At 49.1% G+C, this 13,954-nt stretch overlaps 1 protein-coding gene across 1 annotated transcript in view; it reads right to left on the bottom strand.

The window, feature by feature from the left end:
• Positions 1 to 4,123: 4,123 nt before the first annotated feature.
• Nipsnap2 (nipsnap homolog 2) overlaps positions 4,124 to 13,954 on the bottom strand; it is a 29,966-nt gene continuing 20,135 nt past the window's right edge. Inside the window, exons 8-10 of the mRNA XM_027948702.2 lie at positions 10,406 to 10,500; positions 6,573 to 6,656; positions 4,124 to 5,207 (exon numbers count right to left, since the gene is read on the bottom strand). Coding sequence (XP_027804503.2) covers positions 5,143 to 5,207; positions 6,573 to 6,656; positions 10,406 to 10,500 — 244 coding nt within the window. The 3' untranslated portion in view covers positions 4,124 to 5,142. The remainder of the gene's footprint in view (positions 5,208 to 6,572; positions 6,657 to 10,405; positions 10,501 to 13,954) is intronic.

Here is a 13,954-nt window from a genome sequence, read left to right as displayed (position 1 = left end):
CTGGGAATTGAACCTGGGAGCTAAGGTACTCCCCAGCCCTTAATTTTGTTGCTGAGGCTGGTCTCCAACTGGCAGCCTTGTGCCTGGAGGCCAGTGTCTGGGAGGCCAGTGGGGAGGCCCACGTGGCTGTACTCCCCAGGCTGGGGCTGGTGTGGGTGGATCTTTGCGATCAGAAACCTGGGAGTGGGGCACCTGTGAGCCGCAGGTCCCGCCCCACCCAAGGTGTCCCCATGCTTTCTCACAGCTCTGAGGTCAGCAGTGGCTCCTGCTGTCCCCTGACAGTTGGGAAACTGCTCACCAAAGCAAAATGCTGCTCTGAGGTCGCATCCCAAGCCCGGCCCAGGCCAGTGGTGTCACTGCAGCCTCCATCCTGAGCCTACTGGAGAGTTAAAGATTTACCATCTCCAGCCCAAGTGAACTGACCAGAGCATGGTCGAGTTGAAACAGCAAACGAAACCTCACTCCCCAGTAGAAGGCCTGTTCTGCTGAGAAGTTGGGAGGTTTTTTCATTTTCTACAACAAATACAAAGCACAGATTCATTTCCATTTACCTTTCATTAGCTTGGGGCCGTGAGGCAGCGCAGGGACTCCATGCAGGCCTTTAGCGGGAAGCTGCCACAGTCCCTGCCACTGTCTGCAGGGTGCCAGTCACTTTCAAGGTGGCTCTGGTGGCGCTTAGGTTGCTGCTGGGCATTACCGTGCTGCTCCTTGTGTGTTCACGTGGGCGTGGTTCCTCTTGGTGGCAAATACTTGCAACTCCAAGGAGAGCCCTGGGCTCCCTTCCCTTCAGGAGCTCTTGTTCATAGCCGGCAGCTTGGCCTCTGTCTGCCCCAAGTCCCGACCCAGCAGGCCCCCAGCAGGCCTCTGCAGGCTGCGGGGGAGCAAAGAGCCAAGTGGCTTTCCTTTTCTTTTGGCCTCAGCACATGCTAGGCGAGAGCTCTACCCCTAAGCAACACCCCAGCCCCAGGTTTTTTTTAAGATCACTAAACTCTGAAGACAAACTACAAGAAATGGAGGACTGTTTGGTACTTTGCTGATCACATTTCCTAATTTTGAATATATTTCTATATATTAATCCTCTTTTGAATTGTTTTTATTGAGTTTACCTAGACATCTCACTAATTTATTAGCACTTTAGAACTTGGATTGTAAGTGGTGTGAACAAAGACACTGCCCATCTTCTGAGTGCGTGTTTTTTTCAAGTAGAACTGATGGTGGTCAGGCGTGTGGGTCAGTGGTGAGCACTCACCTCACAGGCATGAAGTCTGGGTTCATCCCAAGCACCAAAGGAAAAAAAATCCCAAAGAACTGCCAGTCTCCATACTTTCTCTTTCCCTCCCATCCACTGAGTCATTAACATATTATTGAATGGACATCTCTGATGTTCTAGATAGAAACCAAAAGTATAAATTTAATAAATAATAATGTGGAGATGATTTACAAAAAGATGTTTTGTTGGCAGTTGTGAAAAGAAAAAAGGGGGCAGGTTCTATCAAGGGGTGGCTGAGAGGAAAGGAAGGCAGAATGCAGTACCAGGGCTTTTCACAGTGGCAGTGATGCCAGCTGAAAGGGACACCTGTTTTATGAAGCAGACCAGAGCATCCTCCTGCATCGTACTTGGAAATTTCTTGGCTCATGCAATAACCACCAGACTTATACCCAGTGAACAGAAGATGAGTTTGGATAGCAGTAGGAATAGGTTTAATAAATGATTTGACAATCTGGGTGGGAATTGCTATGATAGAGACAGTTTCATAAATCAGTTTAATAACAACATTTGAGTGGAGGGTCACCAGTGACCACCATGTTGCTAAGTCAGTGGTGAGTTTTCAGACCCATCTGACCCAGCCTGTGGCTTCCAGTGGGCTGTCTCGCCTATACCTGGGGAATTGTCCTCAGGTAGCCCTCTCAGTATTCTCCTCTCCCTGGTGCTTTCTTGGCCTTCCCTGCTGGTTTCCCACATGGGCTCTGAAAGGCGAGTGACTCACGAGAGACAGAGATTCAACCAAGAGATTTTATTGGGGGGCTGCCCGAAGGAGAGGCAAAGAGCAGAGAGAGAAGAGGAGGGCAGAGAGAGAGAAAGAAGAGGAGGAGGGCAGAGAGGAAGAAGGCAGAGAGAGGGAAGAGAGGAGAGAGAAGAGAGCGTATGCTTAGAAACTTCAGCTTCAGAAGGGTTGCATAGGGGATGTGGTGGGTGCTGATTGGCAGAGTGACTCAGGAACAGCGAGCAGACACTGTGTCCTGTGGGGATTGGTGGGGGAAACCTTTGAATTTGGTGCTCTTGGCTTGGCGCCCTTTGGAGAGGAGGGGGATGGGTAAGGGAGTCCATGATGTTCTCCAAGAAGGGGGTCTTCCACACACCCAACAGGCTCTCCATCTGCATCCATCCCTTATGAGCTCACCCTGTCTCACCCGAAGTTCTGTGTTTGGACAATGGGAAGAGTGGCCTTCAGGCCAGACCACACTTCTGAATTCCAGATTCAGAACCAACATCCCTCCTGACATCTCCACCTGGGCACAGGCCTGGGATCTTAAATTCAATGTGATTTAGACAGAATTCCTGCTTTTTGCTTCCTAATCTGTTCCATCTGCAGCCTACCCCATCTTTCTAGTCCTCAGGCCAGAACCTTAGGGCACTTTGGATTTCTCTTTCATTTGCACTCCACAGTTGATTCTTCTGGAACTCATGTGGCTCTGCCATCAAAGGGCATTTAGAATCCGAATTCCCTCCTTACTTCTACTGCTCATCCAAGCCCCCATTTAAAATGTAAGTCCGGTTATGCCCCACCTCTGCTTGGAGCTTCTGGCTTAGGGTAAAAGTCAAGGTCCTCCTGAGGCCACCCCTTGACCGGAGTCACCTCCCCCAGCACTCCCTCTCCTCTGCTCCACTGCAGTGGTCTCCACTGTGCTCAGCATACACTAGGTGTGACTCTGGGCACAGAGGTATTTCCCAATGTCGGCTGGCATCTTCATGTCTTCCATCCTTCGTCTCAGCTTTTAGTGAGTGTGCCTTGGCCGTGTTCTTGGTACCTCATCCTGATCCCAGTCCACCCTTAGACTTCACCTCCATCACCCTGTGCTTCCTGCACACTATTGATCAGCTTCTACCACCATGTGAATTATTTACAGTACTGTTAAATCTTAACCGCCAGCCTTCTCTGTCTCCTCTCCTTCCCAAGAGCAGCAGGCGGATTGGTTCACGAGGTGCTCAAGGCTGAGCACCTTGTGAACAAACCCGCCTGCTGGTAAGCTCAGTATCTGTTGAACAGAATGAAGACTAAACCCAGGTCTCAGGCTGCCCTGTGAGGCCCTGTGATTAGGGCAGGATGACTGTTCCCAGGAAAGGGTGCATCCTGAGGGGATTCCGTTTCAGAGGGTCACTCTGTTTCCTGCTTTTCTGAACAGAAAGATCCTTTACAGAAGCAAGATCAAGAGACAGAAGCAAGAGATCATGTGGCTTTTGCATGTTCCCTCTGGTACCTGTAGAGGGGTACTCTCCAGGAACTCAGTGGCCTGTGGGTGGGAACCGGATGAGGTCACAGGGAGAATGGCCTCTAAACAGCATTTCATTACAAATTCACAATTTTCTAAACTTAATTTTTAGTTTTTGAGACGGGGTCTTGCTCTGTTGCTCAGGTTGGCCTCAAGCTCACGATCCTTCTACCCCAGCACCTGTTAGTCCTTGCAATTCCTACGTGACTGTCCGTTTCCAGCAGCCCCTCCCAGCTCAGAGCAGCCACATCACCTGCACTAGCAGTACCTCACTTTTCCACGTCTTCTACTTTACACATCCTGCCAACGTGAGTTCAGCATCTGGCCTGGGCCAGGCACTCCACAGGTGGAGGGATAGCGGGAGGACCCTCCAGGTCTTCAAGGACTTAGATGGGAAAAGAAGAACTGTAGTTTCACCAACACTCCATGAGCAGGCCTGAGCAGGTGTTTTCTCCTCAATCTGCAGGTCAGGCCCCAGCTAGTAGATGTGAATAGCTGTGCAGGTAGGCAGAAGGGTCCAGTGGGAGCCGCGGTGCTCTGTGCCACAGCTCCTCCTCCTGCACAACCCCTAACAGCAGCACAAGTCTTTCTCTGCACAAGTCCACACAAATAAGATCACAAACACACAATATGAGAAAACTAAGAGGATTTTATTGACTTTTATATGTTCTTGGAGAAAACCATTCACATGTAAAACTTTGACATTTGATGAGATTTATTCACACTTTATTTTACACATAAATTCCTCAATTTGTGGGGAAGACATGATTTTTCAGTTCAACAGGTCTTTCACATGATTACAGTCACAAAATTGGCACACTACTTTAACAACTGAACCCAACAGGCAGGACAAAGGGTGAGCTGGACGCTGACTCAGACCTAACAGGCCTCCTGCAAGGCCTTGGGATCACCTTCTGTGAGCTTACTAAAATACCAACCCAGCGCCTCAGGTCATAAGTGATTGTTCACAAAATAAAACCTCTATTCCAAGTGCTGCTTGTTTTATAGAAAAATATTACAAATAAAAATTAGTGCTATTCCAGGCGTTCATTTTAAGTTCACACAACACAGGTCAAGCCACGCTCCGCAGACATCACTGCACCCTATGGGAGCCTGAGCCACTGACTGAAGCACCCTAGCTTCCACAGCCCGGTGCTTACACTGCTGACTCTGCTGACTAAAAATGCAGGTAAGCTAATAGCTTCAGGTGTTTAGGACACTCATAATTTGTTCCTAGTTTGAGACTCAGAAAAAAATGCTCCAGGAACGTGACAAAATTTGTATTTCTTCCTGATACAAGAAATTTGTCAAAATCTGTAATTATAAAACAGATTTGCTATTTAGAAAGCAAAGCCTGGATGTTTTTCATGGGTGGAATCTTATTCAGATATGATTCAAATTTTAATCTGGACTGGGCTGCTGGAGAGAGGGGCAGGTGGCCAGTACTGCCAGGTGGTTTGACAGACATGGGAGGTTGGCCCTGCTAGCCAGTCCGAGGCAGTGTCTCGTTCACAGATGATGTGGGTTGTAAGGAGGTCTCTCAGAAGCTATGTACAGCAGCTTACACATCCGTGTTTCTCTCTCGTCGATGCACAATTCATCTATGACATGCCTGTCCCCAGACTCGAGCAGGCACACGGATTCTCTGCTCTACTGTAGGGGTGAGGTCTTCAGTGGGATCATGATTCTGGATTCCATTTCCTGAATGAGTGGGACTGAACACAGCAGCAAGGTCAGTGTGCTGGTTTCTCCACTGCACTGCACGACACACACCAACAAGCAGGCTGCTGAGATGATGAGCCCGGAGGCAGAACTGAGTTCAGGGCAGGTTGGCTAGCCTCCTATAGGATGTTATTAAAACTGGACAAGATCCTACCTGGAAATGTGTTTCATGTGTGGGAAAGTAGGAAAGTCCATATTGTGACAAAAAAAAAAAAAGGTGATTTCTCAAAAGGTTCTTTTAATTAAAATAAAATTATATAAAATCAAACAATACTATATTTGCATATATTCTGTACAAAGAGAGAAAGAGAGAGATAGTACTTGTAAAACTGCCCTGTGAGGCAAACACAGCTTTGGGAGCTGATGGAGAGGGTAAGAGTAGCCAGAATCACATGATCTTTAAAAAAAAAAGACAAGGTGATACTTACTTCCCTGAATAAATTACTCTTGCATTTTCTTGGTAATATATGGGCTTAAAAATACCTGACATACAACATGGTTGGTATTCAGGGGGTCTGTTGGCATCACTGGGGTGTACTTATGATTTATGTGTGTATATGTGTATGTATACATGTATGTATATGTGTGCATGCATATGTGTTTTACCAAACTGATTTACCAAACTTAATTTCTTTTCTTTTATTTTTGGTACCAGGATTGAACCCAGGGGTGCTTAACCAATGAGCCACATCCCCAGTCCTTTTTATTTTTTTATTCTGACACAGAATCTCACTAAGTTGCTTAGGGCCTTGCTAAGTTGCTGAGGCTGGCCTTAAACTTGGGATCCTCCTGCCTTAGCCTCTCAAGTGGCTGGAATTATAGACTTGAGCCACGGTTTGCCTGGCAAAATTACTCTTCTCAATTGACCTACTATGGTTATGTTTTTTGGAACTGACACTCTTGATGAGAAAGAGAAAGTTTAAAAAATTTGTGTAACAAATTTTCAAAGAATCTAGAAATCTACAAAACAAACAAAACCCCCCAAAGAAGTAATATTATAAAATTCACAACATCCAAGGGTCTGAAAACTGTCCCAGGCAGTATACATATGTGAAAGAATCAATGTTCTTCTTTACAAAAACAAAGTCAAGTAAGTGTTACAGAAAATATCTACACCTCCACTCTTTCCACCCTGTTTTTACAGAATACACATTAGCTTCAGGGTGAAAGAACATAGCTGGAGCCGCAAGAATCAAATCCTTGAGGACTGTTAGAATACTACCTGGGTGGGCCTGGGACGCAGCTCAGCAGGAGAGTGCTTGCCTAGCACCAAGGAGGCCCGGGTCCAATCCCCAGCACTGTGACAACCAGACACGCACACTCACGCAGGGTCTGCTTCGTGTGCCTCCAAGTATTACCTGTGTAGTACACCAGCTCTTCCCAGCCATGTTTGTGCCAGGCTGCGTTCCGTATATCTTCCCTGGTCTGAAGATCCTTGTAAGCTTGAAAATAATCACACAGAAAAAGCAAGACTTCGACATCATGCCCTGTATTGCAGTGGTCACTATTCGACAGGTCACGGGGTTTTCTCAGATACTACCATGGGCACTTAGTACCCAGCTGGGAAAACGGCATGTTCACCTGAGAATACACTGTCTGGGCCTGGTGAGAGAAGCAAAGCAACCTGCCCTGAGCCCTGGCAGCCTCCTGAGGCAGGGCCACTCCACACACATGTCAACTCATGACTGGGCACCGTGGACCACAGACAACAGCCACTTCGAGTGCGGAGGTTCTGGGGACTAACACATGGGGAGAGCACCTGCCCAGCTCCTGAGACCAGGTGAGGTCCCAGCACCACAGAAACAAACAAAACAAACTCCACTTTAGGTGAGAGACCCTGAGTGTAGCACAGAGAGGTGGAGCCAGGCAGCCCAGCGAGTGCAGGGCACATAGGAGCACTCCTGGAGAGCTGCCTGGAGGAGTCCAAAGGTCCACAGCAGCCTGCCGGGCTGACCCCTGAGTCCCTGGCAAGGACTTCCCACTACTTGCACTGCTTGCTGGTAAGTACCCGTGGGCATCTCCACATGGGGTTGCTTGAGGCTGAAGGACTCCCGGGCTCTTCCTTCCTTCCAGTTCTCAACAGAACTGCAGGGCCTCCTGGCTGGGAGAAGGCCTGTCAGCTCACCGTGTGGACACAGGGTTTTCCCTAGGACTCACAGCCTGGGGGTGCTTCCACAGTTTCAGTTGTATTTTCAGTATGGTAAAATAAGCCTACACAGCACTGACCACTGTGGCCAGTAAGTGCAGGGTTCTGGTGGGAACTCCCACGGCCGCACATCCTCAGCACTGCCGTCCACACAGCCTTCCCACCCATGTCTCCCTGCAGCTCCTGCCTGTTGCCCAGTAGCCACCAGCCTGCTGCTCTCTGGACACTGTGTGCCACACCCAGGGGGAGCACACAGCAGGAGCCCTTCTCTACCACCTCACTTCACTTAGCCTGATGTCGCAAGGCTCGTCTGTGTCTGACAATGATCAGAACTTTATCCTGTTCTATGGCTGAATGATGCTCAATTCTATGTATACTCCATATTTACTTATCCATTCTCTGCCTTTCTCTTCTTTGGGGGGTGGCTGACATTTTTATCTCTTTCTTTTTTTTTTTTTTTTTTGTCCCAAGGCTCAAACCCAGAAGTGTTTAACCACTGAGCCACATCCCTAACCTTTTTTTTAAAGCAACTCTCTCTCTCTCTCCATATATATATATAGATATATGTTGATGGACCTTTATTTTATTCATTTATTTAAATGTGGTGCTGAGAAGCAAACCCAGTGCCTCACACATGCAAGGCAAGTGTTCTACCACTAGGCCACAACCCCAGCCCTCCCCAGCCCTTTTTTTTAATATTTCATTCTGACACAGAGTCTCACTAAGTTGTTGAGGGTCTCACTAAGTCTCTGAGGCTGGCTTTGAACTTGCAATCCTCTTGCTTCAGCCTCCTGAGCTGCTGGGATTACAGGTATGGCCGTCGCACCCAGCTGTGGGATGACTTTCAAAGGTGGCCTTGAGCACAACACCATACTGGAAGGGGGGCATGGTGGGGTGGTGGGTGGAGGAGACTGAGGAGGGTGGGAGAGGGATAGTCCTACAGGGGTAAGAGAAGGAGAGACTCTGACAGCCAGGAGTGCTGAGCCAGAGCCTGGCTGGGCCACTCAACTGTGTGGTCTGAGCACCTGTTGGCCAGCTTTGAGCCACAGGGTTAGGAAAAAAGGGATGATGTGTCAAACAGCAGAGTGGCCTGCAGGTTGGAGAGGCCTGATGAATGCGGGCTGTCTTGCTCCAGAAACATGGCACTGTGGGGCAGGCCATGGAGAGAGCACATCTGCACACCCCAGGTCCCCTCTCATAAGGGACTGGGCAGGGATATGGGGGATGCAGACTGGGACAAAGGTGGACACTTTGGCATGGGAGGAAGGCAAAGAAGGGGTCTGGGCCTCTGCACAGGGAGCACCTACTGCTCCAGGGGCCTGGAGGCAGTGAGGGCCTGCCAGGCTCCGCTGCACCTGCCTGTCGCAGCCCCAGCTCTTCATCAGGGAGTCCCATCCAGACCAGGTGGGTGGCGGGTGACATGTGCTGAGAAGGGACGTGCTCCTGGCTTGACCCCTCTCGACAGGTGAATCATGGGGTGACAGAGGTCCTCCTCAGTGTGTCCCTGGCTCACCTGGATGCCTCTTTAGGCAGAGACAACGGAGAGGCGTGGGGCAGGCCTGACTTTTCAGTTTGTATCCACTGGACAGATGCCAGTTTTGAAATAATAAAAATGACTCCATACTCACTTCAAATTAGGCCCTAAAGATTAAATTACGTGTATCTTAATCTCAGAAGGCCAAAGGCAGAACACAGTGTAAAAATGTTTTTAACCTACTGCATTGGAAAACCGACACTCCTGGGGTGGAAACTGGGCTGGAGAGAACTGAGCTCTGGGCAGCTGTGCTACCCTCCGTGCTCCACAAGCTGAAGGGCACACGGCACCTGTCACTTGGTGTAGGATTTCAGCCCCCTTCGCTGCAGGGACATCCCGTGCATGGGCTGAGGTGAGTGGCATCTGGACTGCGCAGGGTGTCTGGGGGTGAGGTGGGAGAGCTCCCTCAGACTGCAGGGCATTTGTGGGGGCAGGCACCAGGGGCACAAAGTCAAGGCTACCTTTTCGCCTAAACTGACCCTCTCAGACCTGGCTTCCCAGCAGCTGGCTGCCAGGCAGTTGGTATGCACTGTGTGGCTCTCTGAGGACTCTATTTCCTCCTCATTCAGCCCCTCTTCCTACCTTGCTTGTCAATTCCACCTGGATCCTGAGGTCCTGCTCACCTCTTGGCTCTTAGGATTTCCCCAAATACCTCTCACTTTAAGTCCTCTTTAGGCCTCTGAGTATCCTGATCACCTCCCCAGGAAGTGGACCATGCACACCCTAGGTCACGGCACTGGTGTTTAATGCCTCAGAGACCTGCTGGCCGAGTCTCTAAACCCTGAACACTGACATAGCAGGCAGACAGGCTCCCGAGACCCGTGGAACCCAATCAGGCAAACTACCCAGCCCCTCTCCATTGACTAACCCAGCCTGACCATGAGTTATCCTTTTCCTTGGGGGCCTCTTGACCATGTCCAGAGGCATGTCCAGCCTCACGCTGAGCCCTGGATCCTACTCTAGCTGGGAGGGAGGCGCAAAGCCATCAGAGCATCAGCCAGCATCACACAGGGCTTGGGGGCAGTGACATCAGCCAGATCACTCCTGTGGTGTGGGGGGCAGTGACACTCATTCCCAGGGGTGAGTAACATCTGAATCAGGCCCTGAGGACACCAAAGGAGGTGCCAAACAGAAGTTGGTGGGTAGGGCAGAGAGGGAGAGGGAGAAAGGTACTGGGACAGGGCACTCTCTCAACACAGGAAGTGGGAGAGAGTATGGGGATGCTCTGGGCTGGGGTGAGGAGGGTGCAGAAGGTGAAGAGGGCGCAGCCCCAGGGTTTGTGAGCCACTCCTCACCACCCCTCTGTCCCTTCGCTGGGCTCCCTGGTCTCCAGTAGACCATTGGCCTTTGCCTCTGTGTGTTGGGACAGGCCTGCACTTGGTGGTCTGAGGTCTGAGGTTGGGGATGTGCCATGGTGCTCATGGCTGCTGATCTGCGCCATCACCCAGCACGACCTGATTAGGAATGGGCGCCTAAGTTCCAGCCACTCAGAGCAGAGGGGGCGTACCTACCCCAAAGGTGGTGCACCATGTACAGCTGCCCAATCTGCGAGAAGAACCCGCCCACTGCCTCGTTACTGTCTTGTCTAAAACGGATGGCCCGAGCCCTACAAGAGAAAAGTAGGCAGGGTTAGAAGCTGAGTCAGTAGGCTACCCCTCCCACATGCAGGCCATTTGTTTAGAACAAAGACAGCTGCTCTTAAAGTCATCAAATTGCTACCAGACTATTAAACACAATCAGAAGTCACTTTAGTGCATGTGAAAGACAAATACACCTCTCTGTAGCTGCATCATTTTTGAGAGAAGTGAAAAGGATTTCATGACTATTCACATGAACAGTGACATCAGGTACATATGTGGCTGCCAGAATTCCTGATATAAGAAAACTGGCAGAGATGACCTGGCAACTTAAAAATAATTGCTTCTCCAAGGACACTCTTTAGGAGAAAGTGGGGCACTAAACACCAGGACTCCAGAGGGAATTTCCCCCATAGGAGACAAAGCCCACCCTGGAGGATGGGGCCAAGCACAGAAGAGAGCATCACTCTTTCACAGTAGCCAGAGGGCAGCTCCTGAGAAGCATGGCACTGAGAGCCACTGTAAAGCAGTGGGAGAACAGACAGCAGCTTCTGGGCAGGCACCATCAGACCATCACTGTCACCAGCAAAGTTACCGATGGGTCCCTTTCTAATCAGAGCAATCCATCGGAAAATGGATACTAAGAGGCACTCAACATGTACTATATATGCAAGAAAGTTCATCTGCACACAACACCAAAGTGTGATTAAAGTGGCTAAAGATTGTTTAAAATCGCTGGGCATGGTGGCACACACCTGAATTCCCAGTGGCTTGGGAGGCTAAGGCAGGAAGATCACGAGTTCAAAGCCAGCCTCAGCAACTTAGTGAGGCTCTAAGGAACTAAATGTGACCCTGTCTCTAAATAAAATATTTTAAAAGGGGCTGGGGATGTGGCTCAGTGGCTAAGCACCCCTGGGTTCAATCCTTAGTAAAAAAAAAAAAAAAAAGAGTTGTTTAAAATTTTGCTGCCAAAGGCCATCAGTTCTCCAATTTGAGCACCTTCTTTCATACTTGTATTGGGTACCTTTTTTTAGAATTGAAAGTGAAAATGAAGTCAGGGGCTACAGATGTAGGGATGCCACCAGAAGTAAAGCCGGAGCTGTCAGAGCCCTCCCTCCAGGTATCACCCAGGACACTGGTGCCAGTGGTGCCCAGGCTCAGGCCTACAGCCAGCACACCCTGAGTCAACAGGACTTGGGAAGGCACTCAGCATAACTTGTCTTCAACGGGCTGGAGGCACATGGCCAAGGACACCACCTACCAACACCTGTGGGGCAGGCGTGACCCCGGGGGAGACTGAGACTCCGAGGCTGGCTGGCCAGCTCATCCTCCTATAGGAGCTGAATCATGCCATCTCACAGGGCGTGAAGTCTGCACAGGAACAACCTGGGAGTGAGGATGCAGTCTGCCTGGGACCACTCTGCACACATGTTCTCTTCCTCCACTTGGGGACACCAGCACCTGGCCAGGCCCAAGTTCTCGGCTTCTTGTGGTAGAGCCCCCATAAGTTGGCCATGACAGTATTAGATTCTTTTACCTTTACATTTGTAAGTAAGTGATCAATAACTTCATGAAAATTACACATCAGATTGGTAAATTATTGAAATTAAGCAAATTAATTTAATGTGCATTCTAAGTCTGCTCAGAAGGAAAAATCTATTTCATTGAGTGATAAAGTGTTCCGGATTATTCTTTTCATTCTGGATTCTTCTAGTTCATTCGTGGAAGGCAAAGGAAACATACCTGCCTCAGCCTGCTAATGACCAGAGCATGCACTGAGAGGAAACCACCGTCTCAATAGTCACCTATGTGCCAGAATACAAATTCAGGGTTGAACTGGGACATGAAAATTTTTATAAGGAACTGAATAACCTCATTACATCCTTGTGGATTCCCTACCAAATCTTAATTAGTAATATGCACAAATTAAATTGAACATCTAAGTTATTACAGTTACAGGCCAAAAACAAGAAGCACAAGAACAAAGGAGAATCCCCCAATGGACTAGTGTGCATAGCAGCGCACCATCAAGAGGATGTCTTGGCCTCAGACTAAAGATCTTGTGGCTGGTGTTACTGAGCTTGACATCCGAGGAAAGAGCTGTTAGAAATAGAAATCTCAGGACCATGTGCCAGGGCCAAAGAGATCTGTACCGATGTAACACAAAGTGAGAAACTTCATGATTGAAACAGGAATGCTTCAATACAAATTGAAAGTAAGTAATAGCCACAGATTCAGGCTTAAAGAGCACCCACGAGGACCAGCACCGTCAAGTTGCTTCTACCCTGGGATTCTCCCAAGCACTGCTTGGCCTCTTCTGTGAGAAGATAATGCCATGGCGGCTATAAGGTGGCTGGTGCAGGCATACAGAGCCATCAGCCTCAGGTACTCTTTTTAGTTTTCCATCCTCAGCGTGACGTTCTCAAGATTCTCTTGTGCTATCAGTGCAGATCTGGCTTATTTAAACCACTTTGTAAAAGTTCCATGCGTGACTACACTGTGGTCTCTCTCTCCACGGCTTCCAAGTGGTTCACAACTTGGGCAAGTACCGTGGATCTATTTCTTATGTAACCACAGCTTCTGCTGCCCACATGTCCACCCACTCAATATTCACTGACCACCGAAGACATGCCAAGCGTGGAAGAGAGTTGCAGATGGCCCCTGGCAGAGACATGGCGCAGCAGCTGTGTGGGGCACCTCCAGGAGCGTGTGTAGGGACACCTACTCCAGTCTTGGTTGTATATGCCTCACTTTCTTGATTCAGAATCATCCTTGGATCTGAGGCTAAATTACACTAAACGAGGTGTGTTGGATTATATTTTACATGTCAAGAAATTCACTGGTGTACAATTCTGTGGTTCTCAGTAAATCCACAGGCTGGTGCTGTGATCACAGTCCAGCTGTGCCAAAGCCCCTTCATGCCCATTTGCACTCATGTCCACTCCCATGTAGCCAGGACCCATTAGTCCACCCTATGTTTGCACAGAGCTGGCTCTTTGGAAACTTCATGAATGGAGCAGTACAGTAGGCAAGGTGGCGCGTGCCTGGAATCCAGGTACTTGGAGGCTGAGGCAGATCGCAGGCCAGCCTCAGCAAATTAGCAAGTCCCTACGCAATTTAGTGAGACCCTGCCTCAAGATAAAACAAAAAAGTTAAAAAGGCTGGGGATATGGCTCAGTGGTTAAGTGCCCATGGGTTCCATCCCCAGTACCAAAAAAAAAAAGAAAGAAAACTGACCACTAACCTTTTCATTTTTTATTTGTTATATATTTTTATCACCTAACCATTTGGAAGTGCACAGTTCAGTGTGCCATGCATGTCTGCACTGCTGTACACGAGGTATCTAGGCCTTACCACCTGCAGAACCACACTGAAACTCCTGCCAACCCCTGTGAGATCCTTTCCATCTGGCCTGTGACCTGCCTGCATTGGATACGGGTCTTGTGGGTGGATCTGCCTATCTGTCTCGCTGTGACTGGTCTT

Source organism: Marmota flaviventris, chromosome 19 (assembly GCF_047511675.1).
Source record: "Marmota flaviventris isolate mMarFla1 chromosome 19, mMarFla1.hap1, whole genome shotgun sequence".
NCBI lineage: Eukaryota > Metazoa > Chordata > Mammalia > Rodentia > Sciuridae > Marmota > Marmota flaviventris.
The sequence above is the reverse complement of the archived record's forward strand: the minus strand, read 5'-3'. Positions and strand labels throughout refer to the sequence as shown.